This window comes from Miscanthus floridulus, unplaced genomic scaffold (assembly GCF_019320115.1).
Source record: "Miscanthus floridulus cultivar M001 unplaced genomic scaffold, ASM1932011v1 fs_787_1_2, whole genome shotgun sequence".
Lineage (NCBI taxonomy): Eukaryota > Viridiplantae > Streptophyta > Magnoliopsida > Poales > Poaceae > Miscanthus > Miscanthus floridulus.
Genome location: NW_027097274.1, coordinates 63,117 through 85,108, shown reverse-complemented (window position 1 = coordinate 85,108; position 21,992 = coordinate 63,117). Strand labels below are relative to the sequence as shown.

The 21,992-nt window shown below is 46.3% G+C and overlaps 1 protein-coding gene across 3 annotated transcripts; it reads left to right on the top strand.

The window, feature by feature from the left end:
• Window positions 1-3,096: 3,096 nt before the first annotated feature.
• LOC136533118 (probable receptor-like protein kinase At2g42960) lies at window positions 3,097-13,013 on the top strand. Of its 3 annotated transcripts, XM_066525681.1 has the most exons (9): window positions 3,097-3,236; window positions 3,492-4,215; window positions 4,336-4,440; window positions 5,998-6,120; window positions 6,211-6,365; window positions 11,652-11,667; window positions 11,803-11,932; window positions 12,181-12,390; window positions 12,480-13,013. In XM_066525681.1, exons 2-9 carry the CDS (start codon window positions 3,512-3,514, stop codon window positions 12,600-12,602), a joined length of 1,566 nt encoding a protein of 521 aa, XP_066381778.1. In that variant the 5' UTR covers window positions 3,097-3,236; window positions 3,492-3,511; the 3' UTR covers window positions 12,603-13,013. The 3 variants fall into 3 exon arrangements, with proteins under 3 accessions (XP_066381778.1, XP_066381779.1, XP_066381780.1); XM_066525682.1 differs by lacking the exon at window positions 11,652-11,667 and having other exon boundaries at window positions 6,211-6,372; XM_066525683.1 differs by lacking the exons at window positions 6,211-6,365; window positions 11,652-11,667.
• The last annotated feature ends 8,979 nt before the right edge of the window (window positions 13,014-21,992 follow it).

Sequence of the window (21,992 nt, the reverse complement as noted above, 5' to 3'; positions counted from 1 at the left end):
ACCACTACTTCTAATACTACTACTACTACCACTAGCACTACTAGTACAACTAATACTACTACAACTATCACTACCACGACAACAACAAGAGAAGGCATACCTGATGGGCGCCGGGGTAGGGGCGGGTGGCATCGGGGTCGGGCGGCGTCGTGGTCGGAGTCGGGAACGGGGCCGGGGTAGGGCCGGCCGGGTTAGGGCCGGTCTGGGGCGGCCGGGGACAAGGCGCGGGCAGCGTGGGCAGTGCGGATGGCGCTGGCGCGTGGGTGGCGCGGGCAGCGTGGGCGGTGCTGGCGCGCGAGCGGTGGCGGCGTGGGCGCGGTGCGTGGCGCGGGGGCGGGGGCGGCGGGGGCGTGGGCTGGCTGGCTATCGGTTTGACTGCCCGCCGGCCGAATTTGGTTAAGTCCTACAAACGCCCTTTGCCGAGTGCCGGATCAGGGATGCACTTGGCAAAGATTTTATTTTTTTAAAAAAAATTCTTTGCCGAGTGTCCCAGATCTAGCACTCGGCAAAGATTTAAATATTTTTTAAAAATTTCTTTGCCGAGTGTCCCAGATCTGGCACTCGGCAAAATTGTTTTTTTTTGAAAAATACTTTGCCGAGTGCCCCTGGCACGGCACTCGGCAAAGAATTTTTTTTATTTTTTTTAAAAAATACTTTGCCGAGTGCCCCTAGCACGGCACTCGGCAAATATTTAATTTTTTTTAAAAATATCTTTGCCGAGTGCCCTGTGAAAGCACTCGGCAAAGAGATTTTTTTTAAAAAAAAAATCAAAACCCTCTTTGTCGAGTGCCTTATTCATGGCACTCGGTAAAGATCCCCTTTGCTGAGTGCCATGCCCCCTTTAAAAAAAACTTTGCCGAGTGCCGGGGCATGGCACTCGGCAAAGGGGGTCTTTGCCGAGTGCCACGAATAAGGCACTCGGCAAAGAGGGTTTTGATTTTTTTAAAAAATTTCCTCTTTGCCGAGTGCCTTCACAGGGCACTCGGCAAAGACATTTAAAACAAAATTAAATCTTTGCCGAATGCCGTGCCAGGGGCACTCGGCAAAGTATTTTTTAAAAAAAATCTTTGTCGAGTGCCGTGCTAGGGGCACTCGGCAAAGTATTTTTTTTTAAAAAAATAATTTTGCCGAGTGCCAGATCTGGGACACTCGGCAAAGAAATTTTTTAAAAAAATTTAAATCTTTGCTGAGTATCAGATCTGGGACATTCAGCAAAGAAATTTTAAAAAAAATAAAATAAAATCTTTGCCGAGTGCCTAACAGCAGGCACACGGCAAAGAAGGACGTGGCCGACCACCATTACGCGGGTCATCCTATGCCGAGTGCCGCGCTTTTGCCGAGAGTCTGGCACTCGGCAAAGAAGTCCTTTTGCCGAGTGCATTTTTTTTACCGAGTGCAATTCTTTGCCGAGTGCCCGATTTTTAACACTCGACAAAAAATTTTGCACTCGGCAAAGTCTCTGTTTCCAGTAGTGCACATGATTTAACTTAGGACTGCCTTGATACTCAACTTCTCCATATCTCATAACATTTTATGAAAATATTTTATCATGGCTGATTATTAATTAAATACGATTCCATGGACATGTAATCACTCATAGATTAACATATGTTATCATCAATGCGTAACTACATGTTTCATAGCAGAAGTGTCAATTTCTCCACAATATAGTTTGCCACAAAGAAGGATACCATTACTAGCACCCACTCACAAAAGTGCATTAAATGAAAACCTCAACAGAGGAGGTGTTTATGTTAAGTATTTCAGCCACGTAAACCAAACTTCTGTAATTGTTTTGTTCTATTTCTTCGTGTGGTTTAATTTTCGCCACAATACATGTATGTTCGCTTGCTTTTTCAAAAAGTAGTGTTGCCTCATCTCCCCTCCCCCCCCCCCCCCCCCCCCCCCCCCCCCCACCAACGAATTCTAGCATTGTCTTCCCCCCTTCGAAATTGGCTTGCCTATCGTCACCATCTTTTCTCGCCGATACTAACACAACAAAGGGAAGGAGTTTAAAACCTAATATATAGCTTGAAATGGAGGAAGCGAAAGAAGCACACGCAGGGTAGTACAATTAGTACTTGAAGAGTTAAAGGTTACTCTAGATGGTGTGCATGATGCCCTTGAGAAGTTACAAAGTACAACACCAACCTTACTCGCCGGTGGCACTTCTGCTTTTAAGCTACTCTACCTAAAATGGTGTGAGCTAGTATTTTCAAGGACTCCTTTTAATGATCTTATGCGTTTTTCTCTTTTGAGCCTGATTAATTGGATGACTTTCCTTTTTATTTGGTGCCAAAGAAATTAGATCAAATCTTCTTGTTTACTTCTGATTATCTCTGATTAAGTATGCATTAGTCTTGTTCGGCTTACCCCACATTTGACTTGTTTGGCTTTTTTTTAGCCGGAACAGTGTTTTTCTCTCACAACAATTCAGCCGGAACAGTGTTTTTCAGCCAGTTTCAGCAAAGTTTCAGACCAACGAACGGGACCATTGTTATCTCTCCATGCTAAACCGTGTCTCTGTCATCTATGACCCGACTATTACCATCCAACCATTTTGTATCACCCGTGCCTAGCAGTCTGACTTGCCTTGTAATCTTTCTCCAAGTTTAGACTCTAGAGAGAAAAACCCTACCAAAGAAGAGAGCAATGCGCATTTACACCTATTCACACTTCATCAACTGTAAAAGCATATCATTTTCAATCGCTTCAACCGTCAAAAACTCAGAAAAAAATGCTTGATTAATGAAGCTTGATGGATCGAGAGGCACCTCATTTCCAAACTCGTGGATCGTAGGAAGCGTGTTCCGAAGAGATTGAAATTTAGATGGTTTGGAGGAATGCTAAAGAAATTTATGAGAGAAAAATACTATTTCGAATAAAAAAATAAGCGGACCAAAGTCGGGTAAGGGTACGCGAAACCTCAATAACTGAAGTTTGACGAGTCTTGTAATCTGTAGCCGTCGATCTAGGCGTGGGTGGCCCCGACGGGGAGAACTCCGTACGTTGCCACTCCCACTGTGGGGCAACGGCTTGAGGATTTTTGTGAGTCCGCGCTCGCTCCTCCCTCTCTTTTTTGTTTTTTTCCCCTTTCTCCCGTTCACTCTCGCTCGCTCTCTCTTCCTCTTCTAGTGGGGGCTGGCGGCGGCGACTGGGCGAGCCGCGAGCGCGCCGCCCCTTCGCCAGGTCTTCGTCGGCCGCTTCGCTGGCGACCACCGACGAGCATCCACCAGGTACGCGTACGCCCGCCCATTTCCTCCGCTTTCCTTCCTGCCGTGGGAAAAGGAGCACTCGCACTCGCACTCCAAACCTAAATGCGAGCTACTCGTGTTCGGATCTGACCCAATCGCAGCTAATACCTGCTAGCTTCCATTTTTTCTGCGAAATTTATAGGGGTGATAATGCTATGCCGGGTGCGCTTGTATCCATTGTCTTCTTCGGCGGAGTGCGAAGCTGACATCGCATTACCGCTGCTATTGTCTCTGTAGGTTGCTGAGGAATAACGAAGATGTCCGCGGGTGAAATCCTGAGGGCAGAGCTATCTTCCAGGACGCCGCCGTTCGGCCTGCGGCTATGGGTTGTGATTGGCATCTGTATCTGGGCGCTAATCCTGATCGTCCTCGGTTTCATGTGCTTCTGGTCCGTACAACGGAGGAACAAGAAGCCGGGCAACAACAAGCCCTGCTGCGATAAGATTCCGGTGTCCCAAATCCCGGACGTCTCCAAGGAGATTGCGGTGGACGAGGTGCGGGAGCAGCACGCCGCCGTTGTCCACAACCTCCGCGCACAGGAAAGCCATCACGCGCTGGCCGTGCAGGTGCAGGAGAAGCACTACGCCGAGAAGGATTCGGGGAAAATGCTGGCGCACCTGGTTAGGAGCAAGTCGAGCGATGCTGATAATCTGAGCCAGTGCAGCTCCGCGGCGTACCAGTGCGAAAGGGCTGGGAGCTCGTACTCTGGCGACGAAGGTAGCTCGGGCAATGCGAGGAGGCAGTATGCTCAGTATGCGACCATTTCCGCGTCGCCGTTGGTTGGTCTCCCAGAGTTCTCGCACCTGGGTTGGGGCCATTGGTTTACTTTGAGGGATTTGGAGCACTCGACGAATCGGTTTTCTAAGGAGAATGTCATTGGGGAAGGTGGGTATGGAGTTGTTTACCGTGGTCGCCTCATAAATGGTACTGATGTTGCAATAAAGAAGCTCCTTAATAACATGTAAGAACATCTGGAGTTTATTTTTAACCTAAAAGGACACCTTCCATATCGGACTTGTAATATTGTTCTGCCGTATTTGATGGTCTCAGCATACTGATAGTGTTTGATATGTCATTGTAGGGGTCAAGCAGAAAAGGAGTTCAGGGTTGAAGTTGAGGCAATTGGACATGTCAGGCATAAGAATCTTGTCCGCCTTCTTGGATATTGCGTCGAGGGAATACATAGGTGAAGCTGATTTCTGATCAATTGCACTGACTGATGGATAGATTTTGTATCAGCTCGGCTGCCATACATATGTGCCTGAATAAGATGACTACTGATACATATATAATCGCATTCTAGTTTCATGATAAAATCTTGAACTTTAAACCCTGAAAAAAATCTAACAGTTCATCTGACTTTGAGAATGCATCTGCCCTAGTACATTCATTGAACTATTCCAATTTCAGCTCATGATATATTATCCATTAGATCATAATCACCGGGCAATATTGCCTCTATAGCACCATTGGCAAATCATTTTGCCAACATATGGCTGTGCTGGCTCAGATTACTATTTTGGCACAGCTTAATTACCCTGTTTCATTCTGTTATACGTCCCTGTTAAATACTCAGTGCCGTCAAACCCTTTGTCTCCTGCACTTTCTTCCTCCACTCCATCCATGTCCAGTCATTAATCGTAACACAGGGCTTCGTGCGGAAGTAAGTTCTAATTACACCTTGCAAAAGACAATCAGCCATGCATAATTGCATATTGCACATATATAAAAGTAACGACAAAGCAATATTCTACACAACTAGTTTGTACCCATTAGTGCTTTTGTGGAATCTAAATAATTTGAAATGGAATTTTAGATGGGTCTCAAATTGTGCCCATGTGCTTTTCATGTGCCCTGTGGAGTGTGGACACAACAATCCATGAATCTCAGAGAAAATCCAGGAGAACTTCATTGAAGGAAACTAATTTGGTAGATAAGCAAAACAGAAAGTTTACAGGAGAGTTGGGTTGATGCCATATATAACTTTTAATCTGTCATTTCAGATGAAAAGATGCATTTTGTCTGTAGCGCTGTTCTAGGCACTATGAACTCAAACCAACCATTTAATAGGGCACTTGTTATCTGCTTTATCGATGAATCCAGCACTGATGATGTCACATCGCTGGCAGTTTTGGTGTTTGTAGCATGGTTCAAAGGCTTCTAGTGACTAGTGAAGCCTTGCTGGCCATTGCTGCCAGTGAGAGGCATGGACTCCATGAACTAAATTCCACCGTATGTGGGTGATAGGAGTCATTTGTCCAGGCAGGCAGTGTCAAATCCACAAGACCCAGGCCACCCAGTTAATCATATGTACTGCTGCACTGTATTACCTGCTATCACATGTTTACATGATTTTTGGAACTATAAAGTTGTGATACCCTGATTACTATTTCTTTACAAGAAAATTCTCATTTGGTGCTTAAGATATGCATTTTAGTCTTCAACAGTGTTTTTTATTCAGTATATGTGAATTGAAGAGAGCAGGATCATGCTCCTCTCCTTGGTTTTAGCTGCTAATAGCGGGCAACGATGCTTGGTCGTTAGACATTTTTGAATGAGAACACTGGATTTTAGTTTGAGTATTAAAAATAACTTAGATGCTGTTAATGTTTATATGCATTCTCTATCTACATTCAGCACTTCCGGTGGTTAATGTAAACCATGGAAATCTATCTGTTTCATACATCGTATATGGTCTTGTAATCTTTTTGAGTGTTGTCCTCATCATATGCTCTTACTCCAGGATGCTTGTGTATGAGTATGTGAATAATGGAAATTTAGAGCAGTGGCTTCATGGTGCAATGCGTCAGCATGGTGTTCTTACTTGGGAAGCCCGGATGAAAATCGTTCTTGGAATTGCTAAGGCGTAAGAAGTGGACCATTCAATATTTTTCCTCTGTTTTTATGCTTATGCTTTGTTATGTAAGGCATTTTTATAATTAGCAATATACTACAGGCTTGCTTATTTACATGAAGCCATAGAACCAAAAGTTGTGCACCGTGATATCAAATCTAGTAATATCCTAATTGATGAAGAATTCAATGGCAAGCTTTCTGATTTTGGATTGGCCAAGCTCTTGGGTGCAGGGAAGAGCCATATCACAACTCGATGTTGGAGGTACAGAGTGTTTTTACTCAGCCAGGGATTACACACCCAGGCGACTGCTCTTTCATATATAGGAGATAAGTAGCACATTGATTACATTGATGGCTCATTAGAGCATTAACTAAACAGCTAACTGCCTGGGTACTTGCACAGTCACTTGTGCTGCCCAAGGCCTTAATAGCAGAAACATAATTAAGCACAGATAACTAAGTGATAACTGGGAGCAGGACTTAACTTCTACAGTTCTCCCCCTAAGACCTGCTTCCCCCATCCTTGATCTTCATGATCCCAATCTTGCTTCTCATGTCTTCAAACTTGGCCTTGCCTAAGGCCTTAGTCAGAATGTCTGCCAGTTGATCATTTGTGGCGACGAACTCAGTCTTGATGCTGCCTTCTTCAACACAATCTCTGATGAAGTGTTGTTTGATTCTTATATGCTTGCTTCTGTCATGAAAGACAGGGTTCTTTGCAAGTGCTATTGCTGATTTGTTATCCACTCGCAGCTCTACTACTTCCACTTTCTTTCCCAACAATTCAGCAAGTAACCTGGACAGCCACAGAGCTTGTGTTGCAGCAGTAGTCATGGCAACATACTCTGCTTCACAGCTAGATAAGGCAACCACTCTTTGTTTAATGGACTGCCAACTGACCAGATTGTTGCCTAGGAAAAATAGACAACCTGTAGTGCTCTTGCTTGAGTCAATATCTCCAGCCAAGTCTGAGTCACAGTAGCCAATAAATCTGGCTTCACTGGATGCCTTGGTGAAGTGCAGGCCATACTCCAGACTGCCTGCCACATACCGAAGGATACGCTTCACTGCCTGCTGATGCTCTATGGTGGGCCTCTCCAGAAATCTACTCACAAACCCGACTGCAAATGCCAAGTCAGGTCGAGTATGAACCAAATATCGCAGGCTTCCAACCAGCTGCCTGTACTGTGTTGGATCAACTTCCTTGGCTGTACTCTTCTTGCTCAATCTTAGCCTTTCCTCCATAGGAGTGGCTGCTGGGTTGCAGTCCACCATACCACCCAATTCCAGTATCCTTTTGGCATAGTGAGTCTGTCTAAGGGTGATGCCATCGGTGTTCTGCTGTACTTCAATGCCCAGATAGAAGCTTAAGAGCCCGAGGTCACTCATCTCAAATGTTGCTTTCATTTCAGCCTTGAAGCTTTCAACATCCTGCTCTTTGGCCCCTGTGATGATCAAATCATCCACATACACACCGACAAGCAACAGAGAGTTTCCAGAACCTCGCCTATAGATTGCAGCTTCATGGTTGCTTTGTCTGAAACCTTTCTTTTTCAATGTTGAATCAAGCTTTGCATTCCATGCTCTTGGTGCTTGCCGTAGGCCATACAGAGCTTTGCGCAAGCGATACACCTTGTCTTCTTGTCCAGCAACAACAAAGCCAGGCGGCTGATGCACATATACCTCCTCGTTGAGGTCTCCATTCAGAAATGCGGACTTGACGTCCATCTGATGAACAGACCAACCCTCCTGTGCCGCCAGAGCCAACAAGACTCGAACGGATTCCATGCGTGCGACAGGGGCGAAAGCATCATCATAATCCACGCCTTCTTGCTGGACAAAGCCACGAGCGACAAGTCTGGCTTTGTGTTTGATAACATTACCGTGTTCGTCCTTCTTCAATTTGAACACCCACTTCAGGGTGATTGGACGGTGACCAGCAGGAGGCTTCACAAGCTCCCAGGTCTTGTTTCTCTCTACTGATCGCAGCTCTTCTTTCATTGCTGCGCACCACGCTGGATCTCTCTTGGCTTCAGTATGCGAAGTTGGTTCGCCAGAGTGCGTTAGATGCAGCTCTGCGAACAGGCGAGTTGCAGGTGGCGGTGTGGGCTGCTGGCCAATGATATTGCTGACAGTTCTGTAGCGAAGTGGTTCATCCTCGTGATAAGCATCCAGTCGATCATCATCATCCTCCAGAGGCGTGGCATGCTCAATCTGAGAACTTGGTGGCGGTGGTGACACTTCCAGTGCCGCTGGAGCAGAATTAGCTTGAGGATGAGTTGATGCGGAGCCCTCTACTCCTTCAACTCCAATTGGGCTGTTTGATGCGGGTGTTCTTGGTGAATCCGGGAGCAGAGGCGACGACGGCGGTGCTGGTTCGCTCACCTCCTCTGACCAGACATACTCAACTGTGAATTCACTGCTGTTCACAGCTGATGGCCCAGATTCCGGCGAGGACCAATCCCAGCCATGTTCTTCATCAAATACAACATCACGGCTGATCCTGACACGCCCGCTCACAGGCTCAAACACCCTATATGCCTTAGCTCCTTCTGCATAACCAATAAACACGCCGGCCTCGCCGCGGTCATCAAGTTTGCGCAGCTGACTGAGCTTCCTTGTGTATGCCACACACCCAAACACTTTCATGTGTCCCAGAGTTGGTGAACGTCCATGCCAGGCCTCATATGGGGTGATCCCCTTCAACGCACGTGTCGGTGATCGGTTCAGTATGTGGACTGCTGTCATCACAGCCTCCCCCCAAAACCGAGCTGGCAGGCCCCTCTGCTTAAGCAGTGCCCTTGCCATGGCCACTACTGACTGATTGCGCCGTTCAACTACCCCATTCTGCTGAGGTGAGTGAGGAGCACTGAAGTGCCTCTTAATGCCTTGTTCTGCGCAGTAGGTAGCGAAATCAGCAACTGTGAATTCTCCTCCATTATCGGTGCGAAGCACCCTGATTTTCTGACCACTTTCCGCCTCTGCGCTCAGTTTGATGCGCTTGATGGCTTCTGCTGCTGCATCCTTGCTTGGTATGAGCGCTGCCCACATGAAACGGCTAGCGTCATCGACGAGCAGCAGGAAATATCGATTCCCTCCAGGTGTTGCAGGTGTCACTGGTCCGCAAAGATCGCCGTGCACCAGCTCAAGGGGCTGTTTGGCACGGTACTGTGTTGCAGCTGGGAACGGGCGCCTTCTCATTTTGGTGGTGACACAGGTGTCACACACCTGCTCCACATGGTCAATAACCGGGACACCGCGCGCCATCTCCTCCTTCCCAAGTCTGCGGAGTGCATCAAAATTCAAATGCCCCATCCTCTCATGCCACTGCCACGCTACATCTCCTCTGCATGCTGCAAGACAAAGTGGCTGGACTGCATGAAGTTGGAGTGTGTACAATCTGTTAGCCCCTCTCTTCACCTTGGCAATCAAACGGCCAGTGTGTTCCCAGATACGTAACACGTCGTGATATATCTCCACCTTGGAACCAGTCTCGTCAAGCTGACCCAGACTGATAATGGAATTCTTCAGGGCTGGTATATAGTACACACCCTGCAGCACCCTATGCTCACCAGTTCTTCCTTCGAAAGCAATCGAACCGATGCCTTTGATGTCAACCTTGGACGCATCTCCAAATCGGACCGTGCCTCGCACGTCCGTGTTCAAGTCAGAAAAGAGCTCACGCCGTCCAGTCATATGGTGTGTAGCTCCTGAATCAAGGTACCACACATCTGCCTTTTCTTCATCGCCATTGGCACCAAGGAAGGCGCGGGCTTTTGGTTCTTCCAGATTCACCTCTTGAGCAGCATAGGTGTATGCCGGCGCGCACTTATCAAGATCAACGAGCCCATGCGCCAGAAACAGAGCCCCATCATCCTCGCATTCTGCATACTGCACACGGCCATTGTGGCCGCCGTCACCGCCGCCTGCGCCCCCCTCGGCCACCAGCGTGCTGGCCTTGATTGCCACCGCGGCCGCCGCCACGACGGCCTCTGCCCCGTCCGCTGCCACGGTCACCGCCACCATCACGGTCACCATCTCTGTCTCGGCGTGGATGAGGGCAGTCTCTTGCCCAGTGGCCCTCCTGGCCACAATTGTGGCAGGTATCGCCACAGCGTCCACCATCGCGGCCGCCGCCACGGCCCTTTCCTCGCCAGCCGCCGCGACCGCGGCCACCACCGCCGCCTTGGCCGCCGCCGCGCTGATTCTTTGAACTAGAGCCAGCAGAATCATCCCCGCTGCCCTTCTTCTCCTTCTTCCAGCGTGCGCGCCATTGCTCCTCAGTATACATGAGCTTGCCGCCGACGGTGATTGGCTCGGTAGGCGCTTGCTCTTCACGGTCATCAACAGCCTTGAGCCTCCCAGTGGCTTCCTCAAGCGTGAGCATGTCAAAGTCCAGAAACTGCTCAATAGCAACCACAATCTGCGCATACTTCGACGGTACTGTACGCAGATACTTCTCCACCACACGCCTCTCATCGATGTCCTGATCACCATGAAGGACAAGCTGTCGATGCAGAGTTGAGAGGCGGAAGGCAAAATCTTCGACGCTCTCTCCTGGCTTGACACTGATGTTCTCCCAGTCGCGGCGGATGCGTTGCAGCGTCGCGCGGCGGACCCTGTCCACGCCGATGCGCGCAGCAGCTATGGCGTCCCACGCCTCCTTCGCCGTCCGCTTGTCGATGAGCGGAATCCCCATCTCCTTGGGAACCGCTGCGACAATCGCCTCCATAGCCCGCCGGTCGTCGCGGAACGAGACCCGCTCTCCTTCAACTGCGTCCCACAGATCGCGGGCCTGCATTCGCAGTTTCATCTCTTGGCTCCATTCGTGGTAGTTCGTCTTGGACAGCATCGGCCAGTTCGTGCTGCTGCCCGAGTCCCTGTATACGACCCTATCGTACACAGGCGACTCCCGACGCCCGCCACCGCGGCCACGCCTGCGGACTGGCGGAGATGGAGACCTCCGGCGCGGGCTCTTGACCTCCTCCTCTTCTTCTTCATACTCCAGCTCCTCTTCTTCCTTCTCTGCTGCAATCTCCTCCCTCAGCACCCGCGCGGTCCTTGCCGCCTCCTCTGCAGCCGCCGCCGCCTGCCGCGCCGCCTGGACCGCCTGCGCAGCTGCCTCCTCTGCAGCTTTCAAGCGCGCGGCCCGGCCAGAGGAGTCCTCCGCATCGCTGACGCCCTTGGCAGCCTTCCTTCGGCGCTCAGAAGATGTCGAGGCCATGGATAAGAAAGCAGGGAAGAGGGCTCGAGTAGAAGATGAGAGAGAGGTGTCTAACCTAGGCTCTGGTACCAATTGTTGGAGGTACAGAGTGTTTTTACTCAGCCAGGGATTACACACCCAGGCGACTGCTCTTTCATATATAGGAGATAAGTAGCACATTGATTACATTGATGGCTCATTAGAGCATTAACTAAACAGCTAACTGCCTGGGTACTTGCACAGTCACTTGTGCTGCCCAAGGCCTTAATAGCAGAAACATAATTAAGCACAGATAACTAAGTGATAACTGGGAGCAGGACTTAACTTCTACACTCGAGTTATGGGAACTTTCGGGTATGTTGTTTGCTTGATATTCTTTCATTTTGTAGTATCTTGCTTCACTAACTGGAGCATGCGGTATTACAAAGGAAACTTTGTGGTGCGTCACATGGAAAGAACCATTCACCTTTTTTTTTGCTACTGTTTCAGGTATGTGGCCCCTGAATATGCCAACACAGGTCTGTTAAATGAGAGGAGCGATGTCTACAGTTTCGGGGTGCTACTACTGGAATCAGTAACTGGGAGGGATCCAGTTGACTATGGTCGGCCTGCTAATGAGGTGAGTATCTGCTGTCATATCATGCTTGCTGAAACAGCCTGTACCAGACTACCAGAGACCATCTGTTTCACAGAAAAGCAGCATCTACCTACTATGGGCAACAATATATTTCAGTTTTCAAGAGTATGGCTATCTTGCATTTATGCTTAGTATCCCTTGTGGCAAGTGTAATTTTTTTTAATTTTGTAGAAGCAACAATGCCTTGTCAACTCTGATTGTTAATCGGCTACAACATGGGCACTTTGCAGGTGCATCTGGTTGAGTGGCTCAAAATGATGGTTGGCACGAGAAGAGCTGAGGAAGTGGTGGATCCTGACATGGAGTTGAAACCTACCACTCGGGCTCTGAAGCGTGCCCTTCTAGTGGCACTGCGGTGTGTTGACCCAGACTCTGAGAAAAGACCCACTATGGGGCAGGTTGTTCGGATGCTCGAGGCAGAAGATGTCCCGTCGCGGGAGGTTGTACTCATGCTTTAACCCCCCTGATACAAACATACTGCTTTTTTTGTGTGCAATAAGTCTGAATCTTGTGTTTTGATCCTGTGAAGGACCGTCGGAGCCGGAGGGCCCACAGCAGTAACGCAGACAGTGAGTCTAAGGCAAGCTCAAGTGAATTCGAGATAAGCAGTGATCGAAGAGAGTTGGGACCGTCCGCGAGGTTTCAGTCCTAACTCCTGATGAGAGCACAGCAGATCCTCATGGCCAAGAACTCGGTCTTGGACTAGCGGTGAGCATTGGAGGAACGCGGTGTGGGTGGGGCTGGTTGGTAGAGATAGGAAGGACATTGCATTTCTGGAGGTCATTGCATTTTGTACTGTAGAGATTGGAAGTAAATTGCATTTCTGGAGGAGGTAGGTATTATCCTTGGTAGTTTCCAGCTTAGAATGCAGAGTGAGATGGATCCCCTGAGACGAAAGATTCAGACTTGCTGCAGATCTTACTCGGTGTTCTGTTGGTGCGGCAACAGCAGCTTGTACAGACATTTCTTTTCTGTCTTTTGGTTAGGACTTGCCGGCTAGTAGAAAATATGGTCTCTTTCCTAATGTGATGGCTGAGTGACTTGAACCATCAACCTCTTCTAATCTTCTTAGTCCATTGGCCAAGCTAGAATTCTGTGAAGCATCTTTAGCATGGAATCTCACTGATTCAAATCGAATTGATGCTATTTTCTGTGATAATTTCTGGAAAAAGTTCCAAGTAGATTCGAAATTAAATGCAACTAAAAAGATGTAGAGAATCGCTGGCTACTAAAGTTCTGACCACTGGAGGAATTTGAGCAGGATGACAACTACTATACATGGTAAATCCTGGGATCTTGGTCGGCCAGGCAAATCCTGGGATCGTTGGGGTTGCCAAACTGTGATTGTATGCTTATCTACCTGTTCGTTTGGCTGATAAGCCATGAAGCCATGACTGAAAGTACTGTTGGCTGATTTGTTGTGAGAGAAAAATACTGTTCGTTGGTTGAAAAAGTACGGCTTATAAGCCAAGTGAACAGAGCTATGTTCCTTAATTAGCTGGTAGCACTTTTTGATGCACTAATTTGATCTCTTCAATACTTGCCTATATCAATATTAATAGGAGGTTGAATTCTCTCTTTAGATTGCCCACTTGGCTGGAGCAATTGGGCCGTTTTTTAGATGCCATGGTGTCAGGCTTATTAGTGAAATCGGCCCAGCACGTAACTTCATCTTTTGCTTGTCCTTTCGTGTTTCTCGTCTACGTAGGCTCGAGTGTGAGGCGGCGGCTGACAAGACAGTGAAGAAATCAAAATCCGAGGTTACAAGGAATATTGGTGGGACGATCGTGACACATTCTTCTTATTCTTTTTTTTCTTGCACATCACGTGCTTAAGTTAAGAGATCAGAGGTGGGATTAACCTAGCCAAACAAAAAAACTAGGGTATGTTTGGTTCTTGACCTAAAAATTAGTAAAACCAGCCAGGAGGTATGCCAAACCAACCTAGCCCTTTTTCAAAACCGGGCTGACCTATTTTCCAAAAAAGAACAAAAATAAGAAATTCAAAGAGAGGGGATAAGTGAGATGAATTCCACGCAAATTCTCTCTCGGGTCTATCTTTTGCTAAGCACTTTGCAGTTGCACTTAGCTAACCCTAGGAAATGAAAGTGGTGAAAGAGATTGGTTCCTTGGGTAACTAATCCTCTTATTTACGAGGCTATTACATATTAAGAAAGCAATTACTCTCTAGCCTAGCCAAATACCCATACAAGAGCAATATGGTCCAACACTATTAAGCCACGATTTGTAGGTGCGGCTCATGGGCATTAATAGGGGCGGTTTCGCTAGCCGCCCCTACCAAACCGTTGCTACAAATCGTCGATTTTTAGGGGCTGTTCGCCAGCCGTCCCTACAAATAGCAAGTCACGGCATTTTTTTTTGTGCGGAAATCACGTGCTTCGTGGCCGCCGGGAATCAAACACGTGACCTCCCCCTCACGCGGTACTCCTCTAACCACTACACCTCACACTTACTGAAAATAGATTTTCTTTCTTCTCATATTATCCTCAACCGAATTTAAATTAATTGTTTAAGACCCTAAACGAATTCAAATGAAAAAATTATAAACTACAAAGTTGTATAACGTTTCGAGATCTACAACTTTTGATTTTGCTGTTTGTCCATCCGAGGTCGTTTAAAAAATTCGAATATCAAATGTCAGAAATTCAAACATAGTTTCTTTGACTAAGATGATTTCAAATAAAAAAGTTGTTAACTACAAAGTTCTATACTTTTCGAGATCTACAACTTTCGTTTTGGGTGTTTCTCCAACCGAGGTAGTTTGAAAATTTCAAATTTTAATTTTGAGAAATCCAAACGTAGTTTTCCTTGACAAAATTATTTCAAATGAAAAAGTTGTCAACTACAAAGTCCTATAACTTTTAGAAATCTACAACTTTTATTTTGGTCATCTTTTCATATGGCTTTGTTTGAATAATTAAAAATTTGAATTTCAAAAAATGACTACTTCAAACAATATAATTCTTTATTGTTTCTGGGGATGAATTGTTTGTCAAAGCTATAGTTGGGAGGATGACGACAAGGAACCACAGGACCGTTCCGATCCCATCATGTGCTTCTTCTCCTTGTGTTGTCTGTTTTCCTGCATGGATGATGGACATGCAAAGGACAAGTCGGGTGCGCTTTTCTATCTCTTTGCCATGGCCAGTGCCGGTCCTATGATTTATAAGGGTCCTCTGGTGATCTCATCATAATAACCTCTCTTGACCATGTATAAAATTTTATAATATACTCTCTTCGTTTCTTAATATAAGTCATATAGTTTTTAGCACAATATTAACGCACGGCTTGAAAAAGATGTGAGACCGAGAAAAAAAAAAGGAAAATCAGGCCATCTTCTCTCTCCCAATCAAATTGCTTTCTAAATCTAAGGGATTGGTTGGGGCATGTGCTATGTATGGTGGGAAGATTTTTAAACTAATCGGCGTGGGAGCTGATACGTACCTATATTTTGAAATTTTCTTTAGAAATCTATATGGCTTATATTAAGGAACAGAGGGAGTATAAACGCTAATTTTACTTGCAAAACGAAAGCAAATTCAATAACATATTTTTAATTTAATATGTCTGATAATTATCGAGGAACAATGTAGATTAAATAATATATTTGTAGATGTATGATAATTATCGAGGAATAATGTAGATTAAAAAAATATATTCATTTTTCTTTTCTCACCCATGACAAATATTTCCCAGGTAACATTCTAAAACTCTAACACCTAAATTAGAAGAAAAATATGACTATATGAGTACAAAGTATTAGAAGTCTAAAATACTATACAAATAATTAATTTGGATTAAAAATAAAAATAAAAAATACCTTGGGCCTAAACAACTGATCGGTGATCGTAATTCATAAGAAGCCAAGAATTAAGATGTCGTCGTCGTGGAGCCCTGTCTGGTTGCCGTCCTCGTGCGTCGTGTCCGTGTCTCCAGTAGTCTAGCTCTTCGCGACGGCGCGGCTCGACAGCTCCGCGTGTGTAAGGTGCACGTCGTGAATTCACGATCAGAGTGTGATATGTGCAGCATGACTCCTCGCCTCCTCTCTACCCGAGGGCCGTGGGGAAAGAAAACTAGGAAAGAAATGCTGATGTTGTTTTTTTGGACCGCCTGACCAGTTCTATGTCTCCCTTCTCATTAATTTGCTAATACCTAATGGACTATAGGACCTGAGGGTTTATATACCTGGGCATGAGCCCCTCCTTCGTTTGGACCCTTGGTCGTCACACCTCGTGCCCTACCCCTAGAGCTGGCACTGGCCATGGCGTGCATACACATGCAGCTTCACTACGGCCCATCCTAGCTAGATTCCAGTTTAGATGTATATACGACCGATTTTTTTATTTTTTAGTTTTTTTGAAAGTTTTTCATAAATATGCTCCGGGAGGTATGCTTTCAAAATCTAGACCCTTAGCTCGGTGCTATTGTTGGTGGTGCCGATGTTACACATCTCGGCGTCAGAGAATTTGGCACTAAGTTGGGGCGACGTTGGCAACGTAGACACTGACATGGCAGCCAGCTCGACACCGTGAATCTTGACGTCAAATTTGACGCCGTAGATCTTGACACCGCGTTTAACGCCAAAGATCCTGGAGCAGAGCCGGCCTTATAGGTGGTCCGTTTGCTTTCCCTCTTCCTTCTTTCCTTTTTCCTCTCTTCCTTTCTCTCCCACTCTCTCTCGCCCGACACCTATCGCCGCCGGCCCCGCTCGTCCTCGTCGTCCCACGCCCCGACCACTGTCGCTGCTCCCGACCGGTCGTGCGCCCTGCCTCGCCGACCGGTTCGCCGCCTCATCCCGCGCAGACCGACGCGACCGCGCCCGCTCCCCCATCCCCAGGCGCCGCGCGCCGGCCGACCGGCCGCCCCGGTTGCCTCGCCCCGCCCGCCTCGCCGTGGCCGCTGCGCCCTGCCCTGTCCGCCGTCCCCGCCGCGGCCACACATTGCTGCACGTTGCTCGATGAGTGAAGTGAGCGATTCAATCGGCTGCGCCCTACAGAGTACCCCATGTTAGATTGATCTCCCAGCCAATAAGCCCAACGGCCTATTGGGCCTTGGTCACGCGCCCTGATCGGGGGCGCCCAACCCTACATGGTTGGTGGGCCCCCGTCGCACTGTGCTATATAAAGTGGTGGAGGCCGGCGGCTCGAGGTACGAGGTTCACCGTGAGCCGCAAACCCCACCGACAAACCCTAGATAGATCTGAGAGGGCGCGCAGGCAGCGACGGGAAGCTCCACTGACTTCGCCGTCGTCACTGCCATGCCGTCCGTCTGCACTGCATCGACGTCTGTGCCACCTCTACTCCACCTGTCGCTGCCCGTGCGTAGACCTTCATCACCGAACCTGAGATGGCCAGCTCCTGTTCATCTGTGACTCCCTCCGAGGGCTCAGGTTCAACACCAACACCTCTCTCTTTATCTCTCTGTCTCCACCTCTCGGTCTAGATGTACTAGGGCTTATCTAGATTAACTGGTTACCTAGAAGTCCCTCGGTTCTACTCTAGATCGTTTCTATGGATCTTACATTGGTATCAGAGACAGGTTTAGGTATAGATCTGGCTTAACAAATAGGAATCCAGTGTGGATCTAGAATGTAGAAAGGGGCTTTGGCCGACAAAGTGTTCGGTTGAACCCTAACCTCGGATCGAGGTTAGATGAAGGTTCGGATCAAAGAAAATCTAACCCTAACTCTAGAACGGGTTCGGGAAAAGAAAAGAAAAGTTACATCCAAACCCTAGATCGAGTTTTGGGACAGAGATGATAACAAGGTTTCAACTGGAAACCGAACTTCAAACCCGAGAAGAAATCAAATCGGGGAAAAAGAAAAACAGTGGCCATCCCAAACCCTAACCCAAACCCTAATCGGAAAATCGGATGAAATCCGAACAAATGAATCAAAAGAAAGGGGAAGAAAGGAAAGGGGGTGGCCTACCTCGCCGTTGCGCGGCACTGCAGTCACGCCGGCGCGTGGGGAAAAGAAAGGCCGGCCGGGGGCACAGCTCGTCGGGATCCGACCACAGGGGCGCCGCGGCCAGGCCGCTCGACGACGGTGTGCTCACCCGCTGGGGAGCGCGCACGACGGCGAGGGGGCCGGTGACGGCGCCGGGGCTCACTGCTTGCTCTCGCCGTGGTCGCTCGCTCGGTGACTGACTGAGGGAGAGCTGTGAGGCGAGAGAGAAAGAGAGCGGCGAAGACAGAGAGTGGAGAAGGCAGAATGAATTAGGGTTTTCGGCTTCGGAGGTGCGCCGCGTCGTTTTATTCCGAGCGAAACGCCCGCTCGGCCATCCGATGCTGAATGGACGGCCAAGATTGAATGGGCCAGCGCCGCAGCCCAGGCGGGATAGGGCGCGAGGCTGAATTCCCGGCCTAGGCCCAGGTTACGGCCTGGGCGCGGGGGAGCGCGCTGGAAGCCGCCTGCAGCCGTGGGCCGTTTTGCGCTGCTATGGGCCAAAATGGCCGAACACAGTGAAATAGAATTAAAAGATTTTTCCAAAAACTTTTGATGCATATTAGATGAATATGTATTGCATTTTTTATGCAAATTTCTGTACAAAATTTATCAAACGATATTTTTTTGTTCAGTAAATAGTAAAGTTACTTCTGGAAAATAAAATTAAAAGATTTATTAAAGTTTCCGCTGCGTACTTAAAAATTGTTGTTTTCATTATTAAATTTGAATCAACGGGAGAATTTAATTTTAAAACATAGAAATTTTTTACAGTTATTATAATGTTGTTATTATTCTGACCAACGTTGATTAATAGCAATATTATAATATTGATGTTATTATAGTTTTTTTGTTATGCATTATATCTATTTCTGTCCAACGGTGATGTAGATTTAATGTATAAAACAATTGTATGTTTTAATTTTGACCAACGTTAAACTAAGGCATGCAATTGTTGTTGTTATTATTTGTGTTCTCACACTATTTGAATTATGTTTTCAGGAAGATACAACTTGATGAGTTGTATCAAAGAGATCCCTACTCTAAAAGGTGATAACTATATTGAGTGGAAGAAAAAGATAGACCTGGCTTTCATCCTCGCTGAGGTGGACTGGGTTGTCACCACACCATGTCCCAAAGAACCTGTGGCACCGGTGAGGGAGACAGATGAGACTGATGCTGCATGACAGAACAGAGAGCGGGACTTTGCTCCCGTAAAGATGTCTTTTGACCTTGAAAATAGAAAGTGGGTCACAGCCAATAAGAAATGTTTGGCTGTGATAAAGAATACAATTAAGCCTGCAATAGTGGGCTCAATTCCAGACTGTGACACGGTCATAGAGTACCTAGAAAGAATAAAGAGTCAGTTCACTGGCTCTTCAAAGACATATGCAACCTAGCTGATCAAGCAGCTGGTCACAGAAAGGTACTCTAGTGGCGGCAGTGGCATTAGAGAGCACATACTGAGAATGAGCAATCTGGCATCTAAGCTCAAACCAATGGATTTGGCACTCAAGGATGAGTTTCTTATTCATTTGATTTTTGCTTCTTTGCCCAAAGAATTTGACACCTTTGTTGTTAATTACAACATACAGCCTGAAAAATGGGATTTAGAAAAGCTCATAGCCATGTGTGTGCAGAAGGAGGAAAGAATAAAAGTTTCACAGGGTGGTACTGTCAACTACCTAAAAGATAAGAAAAAGAACTATAATAACAGCTCTTCCTCCAAGTCATCTGGAAAGGGTCCCATGCAACAGTCTCAGAGCAAACAATTCCAAGTGGATAAAGACTAGTGTCTCTACTGTAAGAAGACGGGACATTATAAGAAGAATTGTCCTGATTTTCTAAAAATGATTATGAAAAATAAAGGTGAGAACATTATTACGTTTGTAAATGAATCCTTGTATGTAAAGTTTTCAAAATCTACTTGGTGGATTGATTTAGGTGCAACTATTCATGTTGCTAATTCATTACAGGGATTCCGTTCGATGAGAACTTTGCAAAGAAGCGAAAGTTTCATTAAAGTCGTAAATAGAGTACAAGCAGATGTTGAGGCCGTTGGCGATCTTCCGCTAGAGCTTGCTGATGGCTTCATACTTTTTCTTAGAGATGTTCTTTATGCACCTTCTTTGCAAAGAAACTTGATTAGTGTATCAAAGTTGGATCATGATGGTTATGATTGCCATTTTGGAAATGGCAAATGTCAGATATTGTTTAATAATAGATGTATTGGTCTTGCCTTCCGACAAGACGGGCTTTATTTGTTATCACTTCGTGAAAATGTGAATTCCGTATGTGATGTGAATGAGAATGTATCCTCATCAAATAATGCAAACAGAAAACGAAAGAGAGCTCACGATGCGTTGTTGAAATTATGGCACTGTCGTTTAGGCCATATTTCGAGGGGGAGAATAGAAAGACTAGTTAAGAATGATATTCTTCCTCCATTAGAGCTCTCAGATTTAGAACAATGTAGAGATTGCATAAAAGGAAAGTATATAAAGAAAATTAAGAAAGATGTCAAACGAAGCGCAGGAATTCTACAGATTATTCACACAGATATCTATGGTCCTTTTCCTGTAAAGAGTGTGGATGGTTTTGATTCATTCATAACATTCACAGATGATTACTCCTGTTATGGCTACATTTATCCAATTAAAGAAAGAACAGAAGCGTTGGATAAATTCAAAATATTTAAAGCAGAAGTTAAAAATCAGCATGATTTAAAGATTAAGATAGTCAGGTCTGACCGTGGGGGGAGTACTACGGTCGGCATACCCTATATGGACAAGTTTCTAGACCTTTTACAAGGTTCTTACAGGAGAATGGTATAGTCGCCCAGTATTCAACACCGGGCGAACCTCAGCAGAATGGAGTAGCTGAAAGGCGTAACCGTACCCTGATGGATATGGTGCGTAGTATGATAAGTTACTCCACTTTACCGATGAGTCTGTGGATGGAGGCGTTAAAAACCGCCATTTATATTCTCAATAGAGTACCAAGTAAGTCGGTGCCCAAAACACCGTATGAGTTGTGGACAGGAAGAGTACCCTTACTTAACCACTTGCGTGTGTGGGGGAGCCCTGCTGAGGCTAAAGTTTTTAACCCAAATATTGGGAAGCTAAATCCCAAAACAGTAAGTTGCCATTTCATTGGCTACCCAGAAAAGTTAAAAGGTTTTCATTTCTACTGTCCTAACAGACATACAAAGTTTGTGGAAACGAGACACGCTATCTTCCTAGAGGATGAAATGATTAGGGGGAGCATGGTAGCTCGAGAAATTGACCTTGAAGAGAAGCGGGTGTATGCACCCACTCCGATAATTCATGAGTCATTTTTCTCACTATCTGTTGTTGCTGCACCGACAGTATAAGACACTGTGGTGCCAGCACCTGTTGTTATCCCGCCTGTGGCAACAATGAATGATGATGAGGAACTTATTCCTCAGGATCCTATAGAAACTATTGCCACACATGAGGGTGAGCAACAATAGCCTCAAACAGAAAATGTGCCAAATGAGGAGGCCCCTAGAAGGTCTCAAAGAGTTAGAAAATCAGCTATTCCTGCTGATTATGAAGTGTACAACACTGAAGAATTTTAAATGGAGGATGATCCCACCTCATTTGAAGAAGCCATGAAAAGTGATCATTCATCAAAGTGGCTTGAGGCCATAGAAGATGAAATGAGATCAATGAATACAAATAAAGTTTGGGATTTGGAGATAATTCCTAAAGGAGCCAAAATAGTAGGCTGTAAATGGGTCTACAAAATAAAACTTGACTCTCAAGGGAATATAGAGAGATATAAAGCCTGACTTGTGGCAAAAGGCTTTACATAAAGAGAAGGGATTGATTACAATGAGACTTTTTCTCCAGCCTCATGTAAGGATTTCTTCAGAATCATAATGACATTAGTAGCACATTATGATTTAGAATTACATCAGATGGATGTAAAGACGACATTTCTCAACGGAGACTTAGAAGAAAATGTTTACATGGCACAACCGAAAGGTTTTGTCATGGAAGGAAAAGAACGTTTAGAATGCCGCCTAAAGAAATCTATTTATGGATTAAAACAA